General features: G+C 40.4%; 1 protein-coding gene across 4 annotated transcripts in view; it reads left to right on the top strand.

Annotated features, from left to right (window-relative positions):
- Nucleotides 1-27,323, top strand: part of SASH1 (SAM and SH3 domain containing 1) — a 184,952-nt gene that overhangs the window by 123,481 nt on the left and 34,148 nt on the right. For 3 of the 4 annotated variants that reach the window (XM_059467217.1, XM_059467218.1, XM_059467215.1), the window contains exons 3-8: nucleotides 4,625-4,675; nucleotides 4,797-4,846; nucleotides 16,073-16,113; nucleotides 17,405-17,491; nucleotides 18,789-18,901; nucleotides 20,511-20,612. In XM_059467217.1, the coding sequence (XP_059323200.1) occupies nucleotides 4,625-4,675; nucleotides 4,797-4,846; nucleotides 16,073-16,113; nucleotides 17,405-17,491; nucleotides 18,789-18,901; nucleotides 20,511-20,612 (444 nt within the window). The remainder of the gene's footprint in view (nucleotides 1-4,624; nucleotides 4,676-4,796; nucleotides 4,847-16,072; nucleotides 16,114-17,404; nucleotides 17,492-18,788; nucleotides 18,902-20,510; nucleotides 20,613-27,323) is intronic. The other variant, XM_059467216.1, reaches the window with a different exon arrangement.

Genomic DNA, 27,323 nt, shown 5'->3' with positions numbered 1-27,323 from the left:
ACGTTTGGGGATGGATTGGCAGAATTCTCTAACAGAAGTTTTCTGCTCTATATACCTTATTTACACCCGCTGAAATGGTTTCATAAAATTATTTATACATCTATAAGCTTTTTAGTCATCTACTTTTTACTGATTATGTCACTGTATTTTCCCAGCACTCATCTGAGTCTCACTTTGCACACTTTCTGTCTGCACAGTGAGATTAATTCTGTCTTGGGATCTGCAGAGGAGTGCTTAAATTTATGATTCAAATGGATACTGCTCCTGTGGCAGAAATTGTGAACAGGTTTATGAATTTTTAATTAGAAGGGATTAATTCAATGAATACAATTTCCTAAACTAAGTTGTGTGGAGCATAGATGGGGCTTAATGTTTAAGTAATTAAAATATGCACATTCCCCCTAGATGTGCCATATACTGGATAACTAAATTTCCTTTTAGGTGCTCTTGTCTGCTATGTTTGTGTATTTCAGGAGCAGAACAGCAATGCCTTCAGATAGGCTGTGATACACCTTTTACATGTTACGTTACATACAGAACAAGTGAACTGAAGTTGTCATGGAAGAAAAAGTCCCTCATGAATTCAAAATCTGCCATTCCAGTCAGGAAATGGTTTTTCAGCTTCTTTCCCATGTATTTTGTGCTTTGTACTTCCTTCACAGTTGCTTTTTCAGACTTAGCTCATAAATGGTTGCAAAACTGTTTATAAGATTTTTATGAAGAAAGTAGTATATAAAACCAAAATCACAATATTTAGAAACCTTCAGCAATTTGAAAAGAAAATGTATGCAAATGATCACATAAATTCATTCACAAAGTAGGCAGAAAAAGCTACCTGCAAAGGAAGCTTCTTTCTTGGTCCCTAAGGCAAACAACTAAAGGTTTGAAGCATAAGCTACAAATCCTGCTTGTTAAGCTTACCCACTACGTTTTCTTCCAAAAAAAGAGATTTGTAAAAAGCATTTCTCCAATTTGAACTTCTGCACCAGAGCTCCCAAGGTTACCAGTGTGGCTCTGCAGTTGCTCTCTGTGGCACCCACAGTGTGGAAGCGTTGGTAATCCCAGGCAATTCCTGGGCAGTGCGACACCTGAAATTCATCCCTTCTACCAGCTGCTGGATCAGAGCTTCTACCAGGGCCTCAGGACCTTGTCCTGCACCCATCCTCTGGATGATGGTGGCTTTGGATAAAGGAGGCAAAAGGAAAGATATAGGACTCCTATCAGGACTAAGAAATGGGAGAACAGAAGGTGAGAGAACAAAATTCCTCTGCAACCTGAGAATGTTTTAGGTCAGGTGTAGGTGACTTGATAGAAGAATCCCTACTTTAAATTCAGTGGGCTTATTCTACAGGATATTAGCATTACTGATTTTTAAAACTTCCTCCTGGGTTTATTATCAGTATTTGAGATTCTGTGCTGTGCTGACCTTGGACCTGCAGGGGAGCTGGACAAACTGGTGCTAAGCCACTGTGCACTTTCCATCTAATGTGTTCCCCAGGGATTGGATACAATTTATGGACATCTCAGTTTCTCCACAATCCTCAGATCTTAGTTGCTGGTTTTAATAGTGTATTGGACAAGTTCAATATGCACCAACAGTTTCTGAGTACAGGATAGGTGTCCTGCCTAGGGCCCCTTAAATCCAGAAGCCTTGCTAGAAATCAGTCAATTTGGGAAACACTGGATTTAATAGTGTAGCTTAAGGAATGTGCACTTGATCAGATACTTTCTCAGATCATTGGGTTTCTTCAGCACTGTGTAGTGTGTAGGTGATGTGAATTTTATGGTACATTTCAGACAAGCTTTATGGGCACATGTAGAGGGCAGTTATCTGGGGCAGGAAGGCTGCTTGCACAGAAGGTACCTATTGCTCTGATGCCTGCTTTGTCTAGACAAGAGCTCTGGAAATGCAGGCTGGGGATGTAGCTGTAGCCCCTGTTTCCATAAGCCCATGCTATCCTTGGTTTCATTTTTAAGTTTTGGCTCAGAAGGATGAAAGATGTACTTCAATGAAACTAACCTTTAAAAATATTTTCTGAAAAGATTGTATTGTGTGCTGGAGAACATGCCAACAGTACAACATTTGTTCAACCTTCTAAAATTAGCCTTTGGTAAAAAAGGGCCCTGATCCTGATGGATTAAAGTCAGCACAACCTGTGGATTTTAAAGTGAGGTTTAATATGAGGTTTAATGGATTTTAACCAAAATAAATAGAATTGCTCAAAGCTGATGAAAGTTCTATGACCTCTGATACAGATCTAAGCCAGAAGTTTAGTTGAGAGTACTATTTCCCCAAGTATTTTCCTTTTGTTTCTTGTGTAAATAGCAATAGAAAAAAATACCATTCTGCTGGAAAGGCAGGTAGGAATATTAATCATAACAGTGTAGGACTATCAGGTGTTTTGCATTCCAGCATTGCGAAGTTGTGCTCTGGAGGAGGGAAAGTTGTCCTTGCTTCTGCCCTCTACAGTCATCTTGTTCCTATAAAACAGGTCCTGTTCTAACAGGATGAGCTTGATAGCAAATGAAAAAAAAAAAAAAAAGAAAGTAAATAAGTCAGGTTTTTTAGGATTTAGTTACATGGGATGCAGCTGACTGTTCAGCTGAGTAGGAACTTTTCATGTAATTGTAGTCTCAGGCTTCATGAGCATCTGCTCAAGCATTTACACAAATTTACACAAAACTATTATATTTTAAAAATAAAAAAACAAACCACTTGAAGCAAAGTAGCTTTTAGAGACAGCAGATAAATCATCAGGAACTTGGGATCTAAAGGCCTTGTTGGGGACATGGTGGGTTCTCCTGACTTGGCATACTGAAACTGTAACATAAAACTGATAAAATGTTCCTTTTCTCCTCAGTGCAGCATTTTATGGACAGATGAGGTGCTCATGAATGGCAAGTGTTTGGATAGTGGAGCTCTTCTTTCTCTCCCTCCTTGCAAAGAACTAGGTAGGGCTTGGAGAGTGTCTGAGGAAGATTCTCAGCCATGTGCCTGCAGCCTTTTCCAGGTACAAAATTTAGTCAGGTTCCTTTTGACAGAACTAAGGGAGAAAGAGAGGGATGCCTGGTGCCAAGTAGCCATTTTCATTTCTCTTATCTGTGAACATCTCTGGAATTCCCCTGGCCTTAGTCCAGCTTCTGCTTGACTAGAGGAGTCCTGTTGGATCTGTCAGTAAGTGAACGTGATCGCCTTTTCATGTCCACTTTCACCCAAGGACTTCATTTCCCTTTTTGTGCTACACAATCAGCAAAAACAGATGTGCAGACAGTGCATGGTCAGGCAAAATCCCCCAGCAGGGCAGTGACCTGGTGTCAGCCTTGCACACGAGCAAGGACGTGGCCATGGGCCATCCTGTGCCCTCCCTGGCTCCTGTGGCCAGCAGCGCAAGCTGACTCTGTTGTGTGATGGCAGAGCAGGCTCCTTTCTGCTCCAGATCTGCAGACTTCCTGAGTGGGTTAGTCCAACACCACCTCATGGCTGTCAGCAGTAAGTTCCTGTTTAGCATTAAAAGGCTGCATTTCCAGAAAATTGTCTGATTTTCTTTTTTTTTTTTTAATTAAATCCCAAGAATGTTTTGTCACCCTTTGTGTAAACAACGGGAATAGGAAGTACAATTCCACAGAGATAAGCTTTTTACATGTAGGCTGAGGAATGCATGAACAAGAAGTCCTTCAGCACTGAGAAACAAATCCATGTCCTTTTTTTAATTTTTTGAAGCGTGTGCACCACTGCTTAGCCAGCTGTGATGAGTAAGTTATGGAATTCACTTTGCAATAACTTCACAAAGGCTAAGGCTGGCTGAGAATAAAGTAGGAATAAGTAGTTTACCCCATGATTTCACATGAAGATCAACACAACAAAGTGTAGTTCTCAGTACTGATGACTGTATTATCTTCCTCCATTCTAACTGGAGTTTTCCCACTAATTTCAGCTAGACATGTTAATAGTGTGTGCCTTTTAAGCAGCTGGCTTGCAGTCTTCAATTAGATACCACCAGTGGGAAACCCTCATCTAACTTGAGGTAGCTGAAACCAGTCAGGCAAGTTGTTCTGTAGGAGTTTCTGTGTCTCCCCATCAACTGCAAAGGGAGCCTGGGTAATTGAGTTCTCTGGAGTTCTCATTGGAGTAGATGGTTGAATCCTAGGTGTTTGTAGAAAAGTGGTTTGAACTCCATACTGTTGACATGTTTCTATGTGAGAAGCTGGTCTTGATGGAAGGTATCTGCATCCTCTCAGTATTTTTTCCTCAGAGAATTTTCTCCTAATGCCAAATTTTTCCTGAAGGTAATTTCTTGGAAATTGCACTTGAACTTATCTAACAAATTGTGGTGATGATCTAGTGAAAATAAAATGCCCCTCTTTCTATTTTGTTTTGAATGACTTCTGTCGGGCAGCTTTACTTTCTGTATTCTGCAGTGATAAGTATGAAATTAGCTGTTTTAGTGGATTATTTCAGAACTTATCCTGAAAGCAGTTCTTTTTAAAGTAGTTAATATTTCCTGTATGAACTGTTTTGAAATAGTTCTTGATTCTGCTACTGTCTTTTTCCTTTTTCTCCCCTTCATATTTCTTCTTTCTGGTGTTTGGATATTTCCTTAAGTTGATATTTGTTGTATTTTAGGAGAAACCTGATACCAGCCCCACATCTCTACAGCTGCGATCCCAGATTGAGGTAAGCACTTTGATTTTGATCATTAACTTTTGTTTGTTTGTTCTTTGATTTGATATTCTGCCAAAATTGGGTAAAAGCTTCTCTAGTGCCTACTCTCAATGCTGCATGTCTTCTCTTGCAGGAATCACTTGGTCTCAGCAGCACTGCATCAACACCTGACACTGAAAGAAAGTAAGTGAAGGCACAGGAAGTGAGAAAGGAGGGAGGGGGAATTTGGTATGTTTTCTTTCTCCTTGGAGTAATTTAATTTTAGATTGTACTTACTAGAGTTCAGATCCAGACGCCGCAAATGAAACCTGTTTTGGAAACTGCTCCTCCTCTTCCTCACTTTTGGCCTTCTATTATTTTGGGTTTTTATGTCAAGGGAGGGTTACTGTTTCTTTTTTCTGTGAGCTCTTGGGGTGTGCATATACTAAGATGACTGCTAGTCATTGCTGAGGAACATCAGTGATTTCACATTCTCTGCAAATTACACCTGCTTTAAAAATTACTCTCTTTGACTAGACTTAAATGCAGCCAAAAAAAGATAGGTGAGGGGAAGGGACAGTTACAGACTTCCATCGTGTTCCTTTTCCTGTGAACTCCTGAGTTTGTAACTGTGCTTTTGAAGAAGGTGCCAAGGGCATAAAAGTACTTAAAACCAAGTTAAAAGGAGCTTTAATTTTAGCGTCCTGAATGAAAACCTCTCTATGAGCACTGAGAGGGTTTCTGTTTACTGTCACTTCCTGCTGCAATGTGTGTGCTTGTTTTCTGTGCCTCCTTCCTTTGATCCCAAGATCTTGGATCCCTGCTGCTGAGGGTAACATGCAGTGGTGCATGAAGACAACTGACACTCTGTGTCCAATTGCCTGCACTTTCATGGGATAGTGCCAGCTGGACGAGTTCAGAGGGACTACATGGAGTCCATTTGTGATGGGATGTGCTTTTGTATGGTTTTACAGTCCCACATTTGAATATTCTCAAGTGATTCATCACTGGGCAGTAATAGGAAGGTTTCTTGCTTTTGCTACTTCAGTACAAGGACTGTCAGTCCCAGAGCAATCTTTGGTGGATGTGGTGTATGGGACTTTGCTGGGCACTGACCATATAGAAGTCAGTTGTATGATAGTGAACAACTGCTTAGGGGCTTCCTTTGGGCTTGTCTGGAAGCTGATTCATGATAAAGGTTTAGAACATGATATCTTGCCTTTTAGAGGTGCCTTCTCTTGCTTCATCACGCAGAGAGAAAAGCAGAGATGGTTTGCTTGAGGTAGATGCTCATTTTCAAAGCAGCCTAAGACAGATAAGGTGAATTACCTCGGGTATCATCACTGTCCCCATATTGCATGCTGGTAAAAGAGAAGGCCTAGAAGTCTTAGGAAAGACTTCTCATATATGGAAAAGAATCTTTGAAGGATATGTGGCTGTCCAACATTATAATGAAACCAGAAGTGCCAAGTAGGTGGGAGCTGTAATCTGGGAAGCAGACCTGCAAGGTTAGCCTATAATCATACAACTTCTCTCTCAGCCTCAAAGCACTTTACCCATGGGTAAATATCATAATCCCACCTCAGATAATAAAGAGATGAAGCTCTTGCAGGAGAACAGCACACAACTCAGAAAAACCTCCACTTAGCAGTTTTAGCCAGCTTCCTAAGTTGTGTCTCTATGCAGATGTTCTACCACAAATAACTGGGTGAGAAGACAGTATCAGCAAAAAATCTCCTGAGTGACTCCTCTGAGACTGTCCATTTATCTCACTGAAAGGAAATTATATTATCTTAGTTCAGATGAAAGGGACATGTGATTTTCATGGACCTTTTAAGAATGAAAATGTGCCGCTTGAGGATTTGTAGAAGGGTGTATGTGATTAACCTGATCATACATATGAAACTGGTGCAGGACAGGTTGTGCCAGATACTTGCACAATAAGAAGCAAGGCCATGTGACACAGGATAATTGGACAAGGTGTTGAAAGTAATAAATTGTCTCTACTCAATACTGTACAAATTATTGAAACCTGAAATTATACAAGTCTGTGCCTATTTGTGACAGCCTGACAGATCAGTGTTGGCTTCACCCCTCTAGCCTGGAAGACTTGAATTCTCACAGAAATTGCCCCTTCCAGGCAGGAAAGCTTCATAAAATTGATCTGCAGGAAAATGACCACTTCAAGCCCATCCTGTATCAATACACCTGTATTTGCTACTAACATGCTGAATTTAATATTTCTCAGGGAAGGATGTTGTGTAGGCCCCAGGGATTTTTGTGGTGTTCATTATATGGCTTTCATCTGAATTTTCCATGTGGGCATGCTGCTAAACATGGAAGCTTGTTCCTTTGGGGACACAGTTTTTATGTCAATCTCATGCTGCATGAAAGATGTGTGGTAAACTTTCTACAAAACTTCCTTTGTTGTAAGAAGACTAATTTGCCAAATATGAAACTTGATGCAGAGGTACACTGGTTTCTCCTATTCACAAAAGATTTGGGGGACGAAAGGAAAAATGTGTTCAAAACTTGACATACAGACTTTCAGGAGCTGGGAAAAGTGGTTTTTTGAATACTCTTCCACAAGTAAGACCTTATCCAAGAACAGTTATAATTCTACATATTGAAAATCCAAATGTTTTCCTAGGGTGAAATTAGTTGTTTCTGGTCTGGTGTTCTGAGCAGGTTGATTTAGAAAATAAGGGCAGTCCCAAGGAAAAATATATAGTAAAATAAGGAGAGAGAAGGTGTCTGGCTGGAATACAGTCACTCTCAGTAGCACCCTCACCCAGCACTGCTGCCTGCACACCCTACAGCTTAATGCTACCAACGTCTAAAGTTTTAAAATAACACATCTGGATGGTTGTTTAATTTGCCAGAGTTTAGACATTCCAGACAGAAAGAAGCTTTGAGGGAGCCTGGGAAGAGCAATGTTTGCTTTAACCTGGTTTGGTTTTCCTTTTCTGTGCTGCTCAGCTGGAAGAGAGAGCCCAACAGGCTCCACTGTACGCCACACTGAAAACAGATTAACCTTGGTGGTCTGTGGTAGGAAAAAATCCTGTTTGTGTGGACAAGAAGTGGATGTTCAGTCTTGCCTTGAGTCTTACTAACCCTGCTGCCCAGTGTGGTGTAAAGTCAGTGCAGAATTAGTCAGTGCCCTCAGTCCAGCAAGTTGCTCAACAAGCATCTGTCTAGTGATGTGCTCTAACACAGACAAGCAGCAGCAGAGCTTGTAGGCAGGCAAGAGGGATTAAATGAGCCTGGAGGCAGAAGTGTTTGTCACTGTGAGTCATTGTCACCACCCCCCCACCCCCTAAGTCATTTGGGGCAGTACTACCTTCCACTGTTGATAGCAACAGTGTTCCTGTTAATTAGATGAAGCTACCAAAAAAGACTGCATATGTCAACCTACTCAGTGTTATATGTGCCCTACCAAATATGCCTTTTGTTTGACTGGTTCTGACAAAGAAAGAAAAATCTTCACTCAGAGGGAAAGCCCTCTGAGATTTATGTGAATAACAGCAAGGGTACTTATGTGGCCTGAAAAGCTGGCCATAAACAACAGAAAACAAAGTCATGTTTGTTCAAGCTTTGCTTCACAACTGCTCTGATTTTTTGGCCTTACTGGAGTTCCTTCTGTAAATTGAAACAGTTTGCCAGGTTTCTAAGTTATGTCATATTCAGCAACTAATGCAGAGCACGGAATGAGGTGTAGCTTTCTTCTCTGAATAATAAATTTCACTTTCCTCTGCCTTTTCCAAGATTTCCATCTTTTAAACTGTGGTCTTGCTGACAATTGTGGTGCTAGTGTAACTTTGCTGTTTCTCAGTGTGCCTTCAGTAAAGTAGCAACAGCATCTTTAACAGTGATATTTTAAATTTTAAACAAAAATCTCCCCAGAATCACAGGTGCTTCTAAAAAGACACATTGACTTCTGCTTTTGCTGGAAGAATCATTAGTGTAGAAAACATGCAGTAAATGTGTTCTTTAGCAATTACTGCTACTTCTCTGACCCCATACCTTGTTCATCTGGGGATGTATTGTATATACAATTCCTATTATTTCGAAGAGATTGGCAACACCCCAAGGATGTTTACTCAGATAGGGGACTGAGCAGAGTTTTCTCATAATTGTAAACAGAGCATTTAAACAATGTAACCCAACTTTTAGCCTGTTCCCATTTTTGAGCATTCAAGTCTACATGACAGACTGATGAGCTCTGCATGTTTGCCAGGAAATCCAGGTTAAACCCAGTCCCCTGAACTCAGGCTTCTGCATCCTGACTCTCATCCTGTTTTTAGAAGAACTGGGGGGATGTTGCAGAAAGGAAGTTGTGTGTTTTCCCTCTTTGGAAATAGATCTGTTTGCTGTCACTGTTTGCTCCATCAGCCTTTGGGCTGTGTTTCAGATATGTTGTATCTGAGATCTGCTGGGAAAGAAAAGGAAGTGGGTGAGAGACTCAGGAGCACTGCATACAAATAGGACGAGGTACAGACATTCCTACAGACTAATATTTTTCTAAGTCCCTTAATATTTCTCTTTTCTAATATTTCTGCTAGAGAAAGAAAGGATGAAAATAATGTGTGAGGTAACAGTTGTGTCTTGTTTCTGATGTTTCAGTCGTTTCCACCACCTTTGTGTGGCAGTGGATGTTATGAATTGTTGCCTTCTATGCTGATCTACTGCACTTCCTTGAACTGTACCAATCAAGTGCACTCCTGACCAGTAAACTGTCACCCTTCATATCAAGTGCCACAATTCATCCTGCTGTACTCCTCAGGCTGTGGCTCAGTACAGTTCAAACATTCTTGACCCTGTGCTACTCAAGACCTAAATCTGAGACTCTGCCAGAGCAGGGAACTGGCCAGAAGCACACATGTCAGGCAGAAGGAGAAAAGCAGGCATGTGTGGGGTGCAGGTGACACAGGGCAGCATCTCTCAGGGGCTTTGCATTCCCCCGGCATGCGGGAGCTGCTGTGCCTCTGGCAGCTGCACCTCAGCTCCTCCTTCAGCTGCTCCAGAGGGCGATGGCTGTCACCCTGTGTGTGTGCAGGATATACTGAGCCACTCATGCCTGCCACTCATGCAGCTTGGCCAGATCTCTGGTGCCTTGTTGGGAATGTCTCAGCACGGGCTGCAGGCTCCTCGGGCATTATGGCTTTCTCTGGGGTTCTTAGCAGGCAAACAGTGAGGCCACAGCACAAGTGGCTCCTATCTGCATTGAATCTATTGTCATTGCAGGAGACACGATTGACTGAATCGGTCTTTAAGAATTTTTTTGCAATGAATATGCTGTGGTACGGCCATTCCAGCATCCCGTGGCATAAACTGGAACTCTGTATCAACCTAAGGCTGGGATAGAGCCTGCATTTCAGTGTTCCTATTTTCCACAATGATTTTTAGTGAAAGCTGCAGAAAGGTTCATCCAAGCCTCAGTTCTGCCCCCTTTGGTGGTACATTCATCTACTGGCCTTTGCCAGTAGCTTTTAACGCTTGATTCCCTAGTCTTCTTTCCCTGCAGCATCCAAACTGCAGGTCAAGAATTGAATGGAGGAGGTTATTAAATCATCCCTCCAGGTCATGGATGGGGGGGGGTTTAAATTCTATCAATGTAGATTCTGGCAGCTTCTCAGACTGCCCAGATTAATTCTGGCAGGTATTTGTAAGCTCATCTCCAAAAAAAGAGGAGTGCAGGTCTGAAAGAGGATGTACGGCTGAGAGAGGGCAGAAGCTGAGAATAACAAAGCAAAAAACAAATCCCCCAAACTGAGGTAGATAAAGGCTGCTCTTAATTGCCAAGAGAATAAATTATTTCTTTTGCATAGTTTTAAAATGGAAAAGAATATTGGAAGAAAAAGAAGAGGGTTTTTACTTGAGATGTTTTAACTTAAGATATATTTTTTTTGTACCCTGTCCTTGCAGGAATTGAAAAAAATCACTGAATGTGTATGGCCCTGTTTTCACTTGTTTGAGGCCTGATTTAGTCAAAGGCAAATTATTCATGCTGCCTTTAAACAGCCTCCTCGAGAGAAGTAGGGCAGGAAACTCCCACAATAACCCACACAATGGGAGTGCGAGGCCAGCCAAAATGCTGCCTGGGACACGTGAGGAGGCAAACCAGTGTGCCTTTGAGCAGCTGGAAGAAGATTTCAAGCCTGGTAATTTTGTACAAGGAAGTATGAAGGGCACATTTCACGAGAAAGTCTGACTTGTCACAGCAAGCTGAGATGGCACAGAGTGAGCTATACATGGGTAGGAGGGGAAGCATTGCCTGCAGCGTTGGGCCCTGCTCTTTGCTCTCGAAGAGTTTTTAGCTGGCAATTATCTGCCCCCTGGCTGGGAGCAAGTATTCTGTTATTAAATACATGGTGTACCCCTGTCAGCCTGCTGCCTGTCCGCAGACCAAGCCCACGGGACCAGTGTGGTGACTTCCATGCTACAGGGTACGCATACACACGCATGGCCCACAAGCAGCTCAGTGTTTGTTTCCACTGAGAAAGTTTTGACCTGCTTAAAGAGCCATTGCTATGGAAACCTAATGAGAAGATAATTGAATGAAACCTCTTTGCTTTCCATCCCTTTCTCACACTGGTGCCAGCAAGGTCAGAACCTTGCAGGCCTCCTTTCTCTTCAGGTTCATGCAAATTTGATAAAAATACCAAAGGCCCATTTTCTTCCCTGTGCCAGCTCCAGTTAGATAAATTACCTTGTATTCAGTCAGGAGCAGTTACAAGTCTGTCAGTTTTTCATACTAATTATGTAAGTGGGCCATTTCTAATGCACACGGATAACCAAATGGCTTTGCAGCAGAGCCAGCATGGGCTTTTGCACTGGTTTATTCACCACTCTGAATATGAATAAATTTCATATACTAAAATTCCCATCTATACAATTTTCCAAAGAGTACTATAAGTAATCATTGGTAGGGAATGAGAGGGGCACTGTCAGTTTATTGAAGATGGTAACAGCAGTGGTTTCATCATCATACGCTGCTGTGCACCTGTGGATTTTATGGCCCATAAATGAGACACGGACATTTGTTAAAGCACATCTGCATTTAAAATACAAATGCCCATCATTCTCACTTCCCATATTTGTTCTGTTTTGGGAATGATGAGATTTCAAAAATCAACAGGCACATTCATGAAAGCAGCGCATGGTGTCATTTGTTTCTGTTCCCAGTTCTGTGGAGTACCAGCACATTCCTGGGGCACGTATGACTGTGTCTCTTGTAATATCAACCACTCTCTATGAAAGATTAGCCCCAGTGTTTTTCTGTCTGAGATCAGAATCAGTAAAGTATTAACTGGAAAGCTGTAGCCTAGTTAAAACCAGTCTTAATAATCAGACAGGCTTGGCTGGCTTGTGACCAAATGTGTGCATTTGGTCTTCCTTGCACACCAAATTTTGGAGACCACCTCCAGGTTTCAAAGGTATTGCTTAGGTGTAACAGTGTTATCCCCACTGCAGCAATTTCATGGAAAGGTAGTTCAGAGACCATTTTAGATGTCAGGCTTTGACATTGCTCTTACAGAGCCCCCAGGCTGCAAAACAAGAACCAAAAGTGCCCTCCAGAGGCAATCCCTATGATGATGTTTCGTCTGGTCTGTTTAAAATGTCTGGTCTGGTGTCTTATCTTTCAAGCAGCCTTCTGTAAAAGCAGTTAAATAAGTTTTTTAAGTTGTTCTCCCTTTCTCTGCCTACTGTTGGAAGTTTGTCCAAATAGTTAGGAAATGTTAGCTTCTTTTTTCTAATTTTTTCCAGCATGTGTCTGTTTGTTTCTGTGCCTGATTTATTAATAGGCAGTAAGTTAATCTTCTTGCAGCTTTCCAATTTGACAGGCAAAACTTCGTAGCTTTCTTTTGTAAGATCAGCTGTCCAGTTCCCTAGCTATTCTAACAGCTTTCTCTATACCATATCTAGTTTGAATTTATCTTTCTTGAGCAGGAATAATGATGGTTGTACAGCCATTCCCATATATAGTTCTTCATAGTCTTCCTACTACCATTGGAATTTTCCATCCTTACGCCTTTTAGGAATAATATGTAGGTTTTTTTCTCAGTCATCCTCTTCTACCTGATATCCCCAGGTACTCTGTCATTTGCAGACCTCCAGCATTTGAAAGACTGACTTTTGTGTCTGTCTTGTGTACTTGAACACTTTAATGTTGAATGTAAACTCATTTCTGTTAAGCCAGTCCTTCTAGTCAACAAGTTCCTGGTTCAGGTTCTCTGCTCCAGCTGTTGCTACTAAATTTTGTGTCACTGATCACTTAGTGGCCTGATGTAGTTTGCTAAGTTCTGCTCAAACCCATCAACTCTCTAAGGCAGTAATATTTGAGTACTCTAAAAAGTAGCTCAATTTCTGTTTTGGATTTTGTGAGGTTTTTTCTCACTTGTTTATTTCAGCACTTTGGCTTGAAGAGGCACAAAGTACTGGCCTAGAGATGGTTTTGGGTTTGTGAGATTAATGAATTAAAGCTTTGACCCCATCTCTTGCCCGCTTCCAGAGATTATGGCTTGATAAGAAAATACTCCTTCCCTCTAGCTGTAAATCTTGTTTTGTTCTTCATTGTGTGAACATATACCCATACATTTCTTCTGCTTTATGCAGTGACAGAGTGCATTTCATGTGAAAGTTTGCTAATGAAGTTGTACATCAGACCACAACAAAAATGAAGGCCTCCATGGTGGAGTAATGGCACTTGGCTCCCTTTCAGACACACAGTGCTGAAACTTCTGCCAAGTGTCACTGCATCATTAACTTTCAGTACAAGTTATCAGTCTATGAATGGAAGAACACAAATCACTTTCAGGGCACGTTCACAGAAGCGCTGCAGATTTAACAGAGTAAGGGAGTGTAATTTACAAATCAAACATACAGCGACACCAAGGTAGTCTGGAATTTTTCACCAGACATCTAGCAAGTAAAATGCTTGATTGACTTCACTGAGGATTTTTAAGCATTGGAATTGTCAGGTGGAGCTGAAACGCAAGTGCCTTATCAGGCACTATGTGGTAAGTTTTGTTGGCATTTCCATCTCTTCAGAGCAGCTGCTAGCATTTTCAAGGTCAGCCCAGGCATGGAAGATTTCCTCTTGAAGGAATGCATGAAATGATAATTGGAATTTGCATCCTCTGATGAAACTCAGCATAGTTCTTAAATCAGTTATAAATGAGAAGGTGGTCTGCTTGCTGTGGATCCTGCTTTCCTCCTTGCCCCCTCTGGTTCGGGCGTGTCAGATGTTCGCTCCTACTGCCCTTCCCCTTCTTTGGAGGCCAGTTTATGATGAGTTGGTGGCCTCAGGCTAACTCTTACTGAACAGATGTCCACATCACAAATGTTGCCGCTACACCTGCTGCTTACTTGCATCGTTCTTGGCAACTGTGCAAGAGAAGAAAAGGATAAAAATGGATTTGGAGGCCACAGAACACAAGAGACTGCCTTTCCACTTTAAGGGTGATTTCACTAGTGACGCAGAGTTCTTATCATTAACAGATTTCATTTTCTGAGGATAGTGATTTGGTACAATTCATGGATACTAAATTAATTTAAAATAAATAGAATAACTGCTTGATGGGTGGAGTCCATGCTCATCTGCAAAAAATGTAGCAGATTAATTCTGTCAGTTCCAACAGAGCTTGGCTTTCATAAAAAGAAAAATCTCCAACTCCACATAATTTTTTAATCTGATTTACCTTTATTTAGAAAAATACTTGCTGACAACTTTACTTTGAAGTGTCTGGATTAATTCCTGGTGCTGTTGAAGGGCTTTTGCTGGAAATTTTCATCCCGAAAGTATGGGGTTTGTATTTTTCACCTTTCACCAGGCTTCTTAAAAATTAAGCATCTGCTGGTATATTATTGACTTTTCCCCTTCAAGAGTAAACACCAGCAAGGAAGACACTAAATGTCTCCCTTCTCGTGGTGCACTAAAAATTTGACGTTTGTTTGCCTTAATTAGTTTGCAGTTTGTGGTGGATTAAATTTCTGAGCAGTCTGAGTATTTCAGAGCTTCACTATGCCAGACCCTCCTTGTCTAGATGAATTACTGAATCACCCTGAAACTTTGTATTGTCTCGTTTCCCCTTTAATGATACCTTTGCAAATTGATGTGTTTCCTGCTTATAAGATGTTGGCCAGTAATTGCGTGTTTCTTCTAAACACCGACCTGGCTTGAACTGTAATTTCCCTTCAAGTGGTTTAGTGAATTGATCAGAAACTCTTTATTGCCCTCTGCCGGGGGTCTGAGAGAGCTCAGGGAGCCCGTGCAGACAGTGTGCATGGACAGCAACAAGAGTGTGTCGTGTGTGTGTTATTATATGGCCTCATTCAGGGAATGATTTGGCTTGAGGTCTGCTTGGTACGCTGTGGTGTGTGTGTTTCCATCGTGCCTGGCTGCAGCACAGCCACCACACAATGGGACATTGGTGTGTCACGGGGCTGAGCCCGCAGCAAAGACACTGCAGTGATGCTTTGCACATGGAGCCTCCAGCAAAGCCCTTGATGTTTGCAGAAGTTGTTCACTGCTTTGCTGCAGCGTGGTTAAATGGCAATTCCCACAGGAAGGCTTCAAAGAATAATGCAAGGTTTGGTAATTTCTGTTAGCTCCATTTATGCAGACAGAATAAAAAGGCAGTGAAGCGGGGTGATGTTGTCTCATCAGAGATCCCACAATGAACTGTTGGCACTGAATTGGAATCCATTGTGGAAAACTGGTTCAGTGAACATAAAGACCAAGAACAAAAGATATATTTGCTATTTTAGTGAGTTGTTTGTAAAGCCCATGTACTGGCCTTGGCTAAGTCTCTCCAGCTAGCTTTCGAGGAAGGGAGCGTACCCTGGTGAGAAAGCACACGCAGAAGGGATTTGGGAGAAGCTGTAGTCTCCAGTCAGTTATGGTTGCACTTCATACGGTCTGGACAAACTTTCTCCACCTTGTCTTTAAATCTCTACTGCTGTCTTCCACATGGTGGCTTCTGGAGGTGTAATGAGCACATACTTACACAGATTGTCAGATAAAAACCAAATAGAACTGAAAATTGATGTACAGCTAAACAAGTGCAGTGTCCCAGTTCTACAGTTTCTAAGGCAGCAAAATTACTGTTTTACAAATGCAAGCGGGGAAACTATGTGAATAATTGTTTTTCTGAGGAATCCTTGGACTCCTTTGCCTTAACTGTTGGTTTCTGTCAGTATATATTTTTCTATGCTGGTCACAAAAGGCTGATTTCAGAAGGAAACTCAGTTACTGTGGTCAGACCAGTAGGTTCAGTTTTCATTTCCAACTTGCTGTGTTGGGGAGAAAAGGGAAGAGAAAGCAGCTCATGATATATTGTTTGGAAACTATAATTTACTGTAACCAGACAACTCCCCTGAAATGTGAAAAGCCTGCATCAATAAGTCCATTTCTCTTTTGTGTCCTAGGCTTTCCATTCATAAATCAAGTTCAGAAGAAGGCTCTGTAGGTCAGTATATTTCATTTTATTTGATACTCCTATGGAATTCTTAAACAGCTTTTGAGTTTTGCTTCTGCTGGGATGTGAAGAGCTGGCAGAAGTCAGCAACATTTGTGCGTGTGGAGGGCTAGTCTCAGCAGCTTTCAGTTTGATGCTGAGTGTCTCAGCGATCACTGAAACTGCCCAGCCAGCATTATCATGTGATAAATATGCATCTTTTGACTTGTTATATTGAACTGAAAATGTTTGCATGTTAGATCACAGCTAGCCTCTCCTTTTGTATTCCAAAAATTACCACCACCAGTAAATAATGGAGGTTCTTTGTTATTTTTGTTTGTATCATGCCAGAGTTTCTTTCTTTGTTTCTGAAATTGCTTATTGGAAAAGAAAAATAAATTTAGGAGGTTTTTCTTTTTTGTTTCCTTTTAATGCTATTCTAGGGACATGTCCACACAGTCTAAACTTAAGCAGTATTTCAGAGAGTCAGAAGCTCAGCTCTAGGTCATCCAGGGCGAGATCTTAAATACTAATAGCTCTTTGTCAGTAGCATTTCTGCCAGATCAGGCACAGTATGTTCATTTGTAGGTGGCATAAACTTTATAGCATGTGCCCTGGTTAATTCAACAGAAAACAGATATATATGCCCTACTTTGAGCTAGGTCCCATTTGTCTTTCTAGACCAAATTATTTAGTTTGAGGTCATCAATCCATATGGAAATCCAGTGCTTGTGGACATAGAGACCCAGCCCTGTACAGTCCAGGCATACAGAGAGCAAGGGTCAGGTGTAGCTGATGATCTCATGCCAAGTAGCAGAACATGTGTGTGTATGCATGTATATATATGTTAATTATTCTTGATAGATATGCACAGATACACTAGAAAATCACTTACCTGGGTTGTGGCTTAGGCTGCATAATTGTGATTCAGTTAAAGAGAACAAACCAACAAAATACTTCAAAAACACCTCCAGACTTGACATTAACAACTCAAAAGACATCCAAATTGATGTAAAATATTTTATATTTATAATTCAAAATATGTAAGTTACTGGCTTATCTCCATCCTCTATAGCATTGGCAATTATAAAAGAATGGGCATTGCCCTGAAATAGCTACATCAACTTAGTTCTAGTATGGGATAAATCAAGAAAACCAGAAAAATGGAGGGTTTTTTATTCTTGTTTCTGATTTAAAAATGGAATGTAATGTTTGAAAGTGTCTCTAGAATTTACTAACTAATGTTTCTTTCTAAAATTGTTTTTCCCTTCCCCCTCATCCTCCCACTCCACTTTCCTTTTAGGGAAAGCAGACTGGAAAAAGAAAAATAAGTTTTTTTGGCAGAATTTCCGAAAGAACCAGAAAGGACTAATGAGGCAGACTTCAAAAGGTAAAGTTTTTTCAGTAGTGCACATGCTATCCATATAAAACATAAGGAGCCAGCATCACAAAGGGATAAAATGCATTTGTGATAGTGTGGCAGCTGGGGTCTCTGGCTCTGGAAGTGTCACAGGTTTGGTTCATTGTGGCAGTGCTCAGAATGACAAGTCAAATCCTTGAGACTGCAGACAGGAAGCTGGGCTGCCTTTGGTCCTTACTGCCAGTGATGGCACACATGTGAAGTGGTGCAGTTAATATATAAGTGATAGATGAATCTAAAGAAGATGCCTTTTTTTTCCCCCCTAGTCCTGACTTGGTAAGAGGAATACTGTTCTGCTTAAATTAGAAGGATATTTCTCCTTTCTTTGGCATTTCGTTACTTTGACCTGCTTGCTTTAGGCTTGAATCCAGCCTGTCATAGCAGAAGACACTACGAGAAGGAGCAATAAAAGTGTCTCTGGAGACCAGTGCAAATGTAGGCTTGATTCCACTTAAACTGTCAGGTGTCTTTCTCTGGTTCTCCTGCATAAGATGCAGCTGAGGATTGCATTGAGTGTTTCTCTTTCCACAGAAAATTTCTGTTTCCCCATGTGTATCAGTTAGCTTCTTATGTTGCAAACAGATGCTTCCCCATGTCTCTCTGTTCAGGTAGATTGTGAAAGATGACAAAAGCCCATTCAGTAGGTCCAGAAGGGACACACTTGCAGTTAAGTGTGGGTCCTTGCTGGTTCTCAAGGCAAGTTCTAAATGTCTGTGCTGGCATGCCAAGCACATAGCAGGTGAAGTAGCTGAGGGTGCAGTACATCTGATACCATGTGCCAGATTAGTGGGTGATTAGCTAGTCTGGATAGATCACAAGCAGTGGCCAGTCCACAGCAGAGAGCTGCAAGCGCCCAGCTCAACATTCCTGAACAGGCAAGTTCTGGCAGCTGATTCCAGTAATCCTCAGGGCTGAGTGCTTGACTTTTCCAGCATTAGCACCTCCTCCTTTAATTCTTGTCTTTCAGGGTCAATAGCCACGTGATGACGGTCAGTTTTTATTTCTCCTTTTCGTCCTTGCTTTCAGTATCAAAGTAGACTTTGTTTTGTAGTTCTAAATTGCTTCCTTTTATTGCTCGGTTACTTCGGAATCAGTCAGTCTATTGAAAACATACCATCAGCCTGCTGTAGGGAGGGTGTGTTTCTGGCCTGCCAGATCCACGTGACAACAAGATTTTAGAGCACTGGGTAAAATCCAGTTTCAATGTACCCTGCCCTGTGTATGAATTCTTACATGTGCTTAAAATATTTGTGCTTTTTTTGTGCAGGAGAAGATGTCGGTTATGTGGCCAGCGAGATCACAATGAGTGATGAGGAACGGATCCAGCTGATGATGATGGTGAAAGAGAAGATGATCACCATTGAGGAAGCACTTGCTAGGGTATGATATGTGCATGCTTCAGTCTCCTTGACAAACACGTTTTAGAGCGTAGGATGTATCAATCTGGAGTTTTATTTCATTCACAAAACATAGGAGAAGGTGGAGAAGGCCTGCCTGTTTGCCCCATTGCAATAGGTAGCATAAATTAGGTAGGAATTCCATTGTTTATTGAGTGAGATTTGTTTATTGAGTGAGATTTCACTCAACCAGAAATTGATAGCCAGTACGTGGTAAATGGAGTCCTAAAAGCATTGCTTCTCTCCATTAACAATAAAAGCACTAATCAGAGAAAAGATTAAGTGCAGACTTTTTCATTGCAGCTGCCTAAAGTGAGGGAGAAGAATCTCTCTGACTTGTACTAGCTCTTACTTATTATGTTCATAGGTTTAAGTACCAACAGAAATGCTTCAGGTTTTGCTGAACTTGCCTTACTCAATAGAGAACATATATATTTCTTACTATTTTCCTTTAAGCTAAAATTTTTATGCCTATTTCTTAGCCAAAAAGGAGATTTTTTTTTTTGCTTATATAACACTCAAGAAAACATCTTCACCCATTTTTTACATATGTCATTATGTCAGATGAAAAACACAGATATTTTTTATAAGTGGGGTGGCTGTCACAAGTGTTTCTTTACAAATTCTAAATGTTAATAACCCACAAGAAAAAGAACTATAAAGTATTACTGCATTTGTGCAGCAATAGGGCCAAGGTTTTAATTGCTCAGGAACCAAAGGAAGATTTAAGTTTCAACACAACCTTTGTGTAAAATACTGTGATGGAACACAGGATGTTCTGTATGGGCTCCATTGGAGAAAACATCATTTAGATTGGTTGGCAGTCAGATAAATATCTTTACTGACATACTACATTGTGAAATAGATTATTGTAGAATATAAATTTATGTTATTGTCTGAATAAAATATTGCTTAGCTGGAAATCATATACTGAAAAATGCAAGATTTTAAAATTACTGGGTTGGAATATTGGGAATAGTTCTTCTTCTCTGCTGTTAAAGTTTTGTGGGGTGAAAGGGTTGTACCTAATCTGATAGTTCATCTATGGACTGGTAGAGTTTCCCTCTAGTGGTCTGAGCTACTAGCAACAGCCTTGTTTTTTAAAATATCAGTTCTTATCCTTACAACACTTTGACTCCTCTAGTAATGGTTTTGTCTGAAGCCTTTTATTGGACAATGGGAGAGATTTCTTTTTTTTTTTCCTTACAAAGAATGGTTCCTAGTCTTTAATGCAGATCATTTTCTTTATGAAGGAAATTGGCAGGTCATTGTGATTTAGTCTGTCCACTGTAAACTCTGCCTCTAAGATGGGGACATATAATTTATGTTTTACCAACAATAGGTCATCAAATTTCAGTATTTACAGGTCATTTCCTTCTAAGAAAAAAACCCCAGCAACTCATTTTTTTTGTTTCCCATTGTTGGACAATTTATTTTGGATAAGTGAGATGTGCAGTGGAAAAATTCAGATTTTCCCAGATCCACAATGATACAGGGGGAAAGAATGAAATTGCATTAACTCTTGGTATTTTAATGAAGATTGATCTCTTCTTGTCCCTGGAAAATGTTCTTTCTGTCTTTTCAAATTTCAGCTGAAAGAGTATGAAGCCCAGCACAGGCAATCGAGTGCTGTAGATGTTACAGAATGGCCTGATGGCTCTTACTCGACACTTGATGGGTCTTCCAATTGTAATGTAAGTACCTGTCATTGTGATATACCTGCCTAGTGTCATTTAATATTTAAATTCTTTCATTGCAGTACTGAAATATCCTGATTTACCTGGCAATTTCCTTAATAGCAAATGTATCACTGACCTTGTGATGCTCTGTTCTGTGTGCAAAGAATCTTTAACTTGCATTTGAAATCTTCAAAATCTGTTGTCATAGACTTCAACAGTCTTATTGCATAATATCTCTTTTTTCTTTTTAAATCTCACCCCTTTGTCACTGAGCTTTTGAAACACAAGTTGTCCCAGGCAAAAATCCCCCTCGTGTCAAAACCCACAGAAAATAGCTTTTAGGTCATTTAGAGGGAAGTTGTTGATTCATCAGTAGAATTTCTCAGGCTTTTCTAGCCCTTGTTGATACATTCTAGATGAGGAACTGGCTAAATCCTAGCTGCCTGCTGCCTTCAAACACTTCTGTCTCTGCATTTGCAAACTCACAGCCCAGAGTTTGTGGCTTTTGTCAGATCCATAAACAGTAAGGCAGCTTTCCTCCCTTTTTTTTTTTCCTTCTGAGCTGTTTAACTTCTGTTGTTTTTATGGGCACCAGACAGTCTTTGTGTTATGCCATACTGAATTAATTATTTTTTCCTTCCAGATATCTTCATTTTCACTGACTAGTTTATTCCACTTCAGTTCTCTAATTGGAAGTTCACAGATAAATCTTACAGAAGAACACATTTGACTGTCAAATTCAAGCTCTTTGTAACCCATATAATTGAATCATAGGCTTTTGAGATGATTGGTTGATTTATTTATTTTATTGTCAATGGAATTTCCTGCTAACTGCAGCAGCCAGTTAGCTCCTCCTTCCTCAATGAAAAAAGGAATGCAATGTCATTTTATGAGATGTTTAACATATTTGGTGGCAGAGAAAGATTTTGTTGTTTGTGTTCAAAAAAATATGCCCATCTTTAGTTACATTGGAGCAGAGGGGAACTAATGTTGCCTTACACTCTGTTCTGATATATCAAAAATGTGCAAAGAATAGAGAAGGAAGGATCCTGACTCTCCTGAACTGATTGTTTAGCCAGCTGAAAGATGTCTGATCTTTCCTCATTAGTATTTATAGCTTGAACTTTCCCTTCTTTTAAGGCTTTTGTCCAGGGTACCTATAGCATAAGCCCCTCAAAACTCTCATTTACCATGGTCAAATCTCAGAAGGATAATGAATTTCTCTTAAATCTTCTGATAGTGGTTTGCGCTTGTGTTGAATTACTAAAAGCTGTGTGTATCTCTTGAGGACTGAACATGATTCAGTATTTCTGCCCTAATGGAATGCCTTGGCACCTTTTCTCTAAAGTTATTTTCCTAAGCCATCTTTGCACTTTGAGCCAACAGCTTGGTTGCCTCTCTCTGATGTTCTGGTAGGATTTGAACCAAATTTCTGCTAACTTCAGTAATTATCTACAAGGATTTCTATTCAATCACTGTAGATAATTCTCAAGACTTTTGCCCTTGCTCCTGATTTTTGTCCCCATTGACTTTAACAGAAGCTGTGAAACTGCTTGCCTTCAAGGAAACAGGATCATCTGCAGAAATGAAAGTACATGTTAGAACAAAACTCAGCCTGACCTTTTTTTTTGATGGACAAGAATGAAACTGAGGCTAACTCTGGTGTGAAGGACTTTGGGCTGTAATTGACAAAAGGGAAAAACAAACAAAGAAAAGTATCAGATACGTCTAGAGATAGGATATGTGTTCACTCATACTTTTTTTGCCAAAGGACCTCTCTACTAATCTGAAATGAGCAGCTTTTGAGACATGTAAAGATTATTCTGTTTTCAAGCCCTGTCTTTCCCAAATTTTTTTGGGAAAGAGTTTTGGTTTGAGTTTCAGTGCCATTTGTGTGATTTATATTCTGCATATTTGGAACCTCAACTTAAAATTTCCCCACTCATTTTATATAGGCCATGAGGCACAGATGGTCTTCCATATATTAAAAATACACTTTTAGGTAGCCCACTGCTGTATACTTACACTAGGAAAGAAATTGAAAATACAAGTCCCTGAGCTAAACATTTCTCGTTTGAATTTGAAGTCCTTGGGCAATGATTCTTCTGGTTTGGTTTGCTTTTTAAACTTATTTATTTATTTTTCAGTCTCACAGCCAAGTTGTTACTAGGCAGTTTTTTATGAAACAATGTGATCATTTTGTAAACAAAACAAAAACAAGTTGGAATCTAAGCAATGAGAGAATCTAAAAATGAAGGCAGAATGTCTGGAGTGTTCTAAGGTTTTAAGTCATCCTTTCTTTTCAAGTCAGCCATGCCCACAGCCTACAAATAATATCTAAAGTGCATATATCATAAGTTATCGTTTTCCTTTTTAGGAAAAGACCACTTTTTAAAAAAAGCTTTTATAGCTATCATGTTTATGACTACCATAACTGGTGTTGATTTAAAGATTCTCATTTTAAGGATTGATTTGAGGATTCTATTTTCCAGGTTCTCCTCTTTTAAATTACTCTACCAGGAAATGGAAACTTGTGTTTCATACCCTCAATAAAACTAAACCTTAAAGATGAACCACAAAGGAGTGAGGAGTAGAAAGGTCAGCATCCCAAGGCAGGCAGTCCAATGTCATTGCTGTGCTCTTAATTGTATGTCCTGTTTGTTTGTTCTTAAGAAACAAATAAACAAACAAAAGCCTTCCCAAGCCAGTAGGTGACCTGATTCTTTGCCACTATGGAGTAATTAGTAGCTTTCAGTCTCACTACTGTGGTCCCCCTGTTTCACAACAAAATATGTGTGTTCTTTATTTGCTAATGTGGGTATGCAGTTGAAACTGTTTTTCTTTTCAGTCAGATGTATCAAAGCTATAGAAAGCCTCATGATTTTCTTACAAATTTATTTCTGAATATTTACGTTTCATCTCTGTTGCAGTGAAGGCAGTTCACATTAACAGTAGACAAGCTTTCATTGCCTTGTGCCAAGCATTGGGATGTAAAGCAGGTGCAGATTACAAATGGATCTCTTTCTGGATTGTAGATAAGGGCCTATTTGTCCTCGGGAGTCAGAAAGTCCAGGGAAAGAGAGGACTTTAAATTGTATCGCATTCTTTCTTTACACTGAGGTGCCTTTTATGGTTCCTAAAGATAGAAGATCGTTTGATAACTTTTGGGTGCTGACATTCCCAGTTCATCTAAAATAGGGCTGCTTCATCCTCAGAGCCCTTGCTGCTATGGCACCAGCCCATGCATGAGGAGAAGTCAGTATATTCAGTGTGGCAGTCAGTTTCTTTACTGTGCCCTCTGCTAAAGACCACGAATTGTACCACTTGCCGTGTTTCATGCAGGGGAAAATGGAAGATGAAGCACCAGGGAGCTTGACAGAAGTGTGTATCATATGCGTGCTGACACTGACACAAACCACTAATTAAGTTCACTGACAGTTTCTGTAGATGCAAGTTGAATGAAGTTGTAATTATCTCTGAACCAAACTGGTTTGTTGGTCTCATCTTCTGTATTTTGGTTTCGATCAGCGGGTAATGCTCACCCATCCAGGGAAGTTCAAGGTAGTGTAGCTGGCCTTCATTTGAAAGGTGCCACAGTGAGCTGTGCCATGCTTGTCTGACATCACCCCACCTACCAGCTGTGCCTTAGCAGCCTCAGGAGAGAGGCCATAATATTTATGAGTGGAGAGAACAAAAGCAGCATTTCCCTCCAATAATATAGCCCACACATAGGCAGTGGGTAGGCCTGCAGTGCTGTTTTGCATCCCTGCCCTCCCAACACTTGTGTTCCCAGGATCATTACCTTACCAGTAGGAAACTGGCACCCCATTTGGTTTCTCTGAGGAGAGTGGCAGCAGTGGTGCAGACCTGTAAGTGTGCTGTGCACATCTGCAGCTGCCATGAGGCTGATGTTGGGTACAATTCCTGTGTTGCCTCTCTCTTCTGTCTTCTATAGATCCATTTTTTAACAGATGGCGGTCCATGGAGTCCACACAGATATAGCTGAACTGAGACAATAATTTGTTGCTCCTCTACTTTCCTTTTTTTTTTTTTTTTTTTTTAGCAAGTGGTTAAATATGGATAAAAGTTGAAAGGCTGTGCAGAATTGAGTTTCTGTCTGCTACAGGCATCAAAGGCAGAGTAACAGATGAGAATGGACTTTGGGCTGTATTCATTTCAGTCTCAGAGATGCTGAAGCTGTTGAATCAGGATTGTGTTACCCACGGTACAAACCTGACTCTGACAAATAAGTCTGATATAATTATCTCTGACACATGACAGTCATTACTGGGTTTGGTGAGTGTGAAGAATAGGAAGAAAAGAAATAATGAAAGTGTAACTTCTGTAGCACCAATTACCTCAAGAGTAAATCTAAGCATAATTACAGCAAATCCACATTACTCAGGGTAATACTGTATTTCAGTATGTGGATGCTTTCTAAATGCAGCTATTTTTTTAACTGATTTTTATTCATAGTACAGATGGATCCTTAAAAATTTTAACCATTGCTTAACATCAGTATTGCTCATAATACAGGACTGTTAGCATAAACAGAAAAAAGTTATTCTTTTGGCATTTTCAGTTTAATTTGTTTTAAATCAGCTCAGAGTCAATGAATATTGGGAATCAGCATTGGGTATCATAGAGAGTAGGGTGTGATGAGGTTTGTTTTACTTTAATCAGTACTATTTAATTTGAAGCAATGTGAATATTTTGAAGTGTTAGCCCTGGTTTTGCTGTTATCCCAGGACTCACCATTTTTGGTAAGGTTTTTTTTCCATTAAAAGGCTAAAGGGTAGAAGAAGATTTTTCTGTGTTTTAGCTCTTCTTGGAGAACTTGTTGCTGCCTCCAGGCCCTGCATGCTCTTTCAAGTAACAGAGGGGAGCTGCTGCTGAGTGTGGCTGTGAATGAATGCAGAGTTTTCATCTTTGCTCCAAAGAATCTAGTGACCCAATTTCTGTTAAGATTTCCTGAAAGGCACTGATGTGCCTCATTCTATTGGGTGGCGTATTTATTGTTACTACCCAAATTCCTGTAATACTGTTAGTGCTTAGTAACAGTTATGATGAAAAAGAACCTATAATAAGACATGCTTCAAAATGGTAATGGTGAGTTCCCACACTATGTGCCTGTCACAGGGACCTGTCCTGAGAGGTATTGGCTGCCCTCCTTTTCCACTGATCACAGGGATAGTGTCGAGCACCTCTGGGTGAAAGCTGGTAGCAGAAGAATTACAGCATATTTTGTTATGATCTTTCCTCTCTATCTATGCATAAGAGCAGGAATTCTCATGGGTACAGTGATACAAAAACCTTCATGAGAGAAATGGAAATCGTCATTACAGTTCCCATGGCACAACCCAAAGTAAGGTCAGTGCTGGGGAGTGATGATAGCAAAGCATGAGACCGTTGATGTGTTTGTATTTGGTTTTGTAGAACACTCTTACGGAGTTTCTTACCTATTTTTTCTGAAATTTTCCAGAACACTTCAGAATTTGCAGGAGAAACAGCTGCAAATTATTCAGAATAAAACTGTGTCATGTCTTGACACAGGCTCCTGCAGGAGCCACCCATGTTGTTATGAGATACAGCTGGGCTAGTGTCTCTAGCAGGGCTAGACATTGTCACCACAGGATTGTACTGAGCAGCTGGCAGGAATGTAGCCCAAGTAAACCTCCTGCTCGCTGCCAGCAGGAGTTTCTCCTGTAGTTAGTCTGTTGTAAAGTCTCTGAGAAAAATCTGCCTTCTGTCATGACTCAGAGCTTACTGTAACACCCAAGCAGTGGCTGCAGTTGGGCGTGTTCATAACCACTTCTGTTTGCATGCATTCAGACTAGCCCTGTTGGATTACTTTATTGCAAAATGTTTGGCCATGTGTTTGAAGAGGATAGGAGATGGGAAGGCAAATTAATTTAATATTTATTTTAACATACTAGCTCACTTTTATACATTTCTTGGCTTTTGGCAGCTGCCTATTTTTTCTGCTTACTACCTAGAGGGTGAGGGGTGGTACCAGTTTTTTCCTGTCCTCCATGCATCAGCCAGCAGGAGATGCTATAATCCATAATGTGGTTTCCCTGCCCCCAAGCCTATTAAATTAGAACAAGGCTTTGCTCAGTTCAAAAATTAGGAATTTCAAAACCCATGTGTTTCACTGCCCTATTTGGCAGACACAGGCTGAATAAACTTTCCTTGTGGTACAACAGAAAATTTTAATTGCCCTCTCATTGGTTACCACTTGTGCCCCTTTCCCAGTGCTGGTGTTTCCTTCCTCCTGCTTTGGATGGTAACATTAACAGCCTGATTGATTTAAGGTTTCTGATACAAAATTCTGATACAAATTTTGCTGTGTTTCATGTATTGCTGTTTCACCCTTGGTTTTCCAAGATGTCAAGAGTTGAATTTCCAGCACCAGTGGAGTACTCCATTCATTAATAGTACAGCCTATGCCAAGTATAGGAATTCTCCCTGAATCTTCTTAGCCCTGCCAAAACATAAGATTCAGTTGAGAGAGTCTTGTTAAAGACTTTTGATTCCATGTATAGAGGAGTTAGCAGGACAATTGGAAAAGAATGTTGGATTGTAACAGGTACAAAATAATGTAATACAGAGTTTCATTCTGCTACATATACCTATGACAAGTGGTACATGAGTACAGTTGTAATTTCATTAAATTTAATTATGCTAATCAGTGAGAGAAGCACTTTGCCATGAGAAAATGTGTCT

The sequence above is a fragment of the Ammospiza nelsoni genome, chromosome 3 (assembly GCF_027579445.1).
Source record: "Ammospiza nelsoni isolate bAmmNel1 chromosome 3, bAmmNel1.pri, whole genome shotgun sequence".
Taxonomy (NCBI): Eukaryota; Metazoa; Chordata; class Aves; order Passeriformes; family Passerellidae; genus Ammospiza; species Ammospiza nelsoni.
Note: the sequence above shows the minus strand (reverse complement) of the source record. Positions and strands in the feature narration are given on the sequence as shown.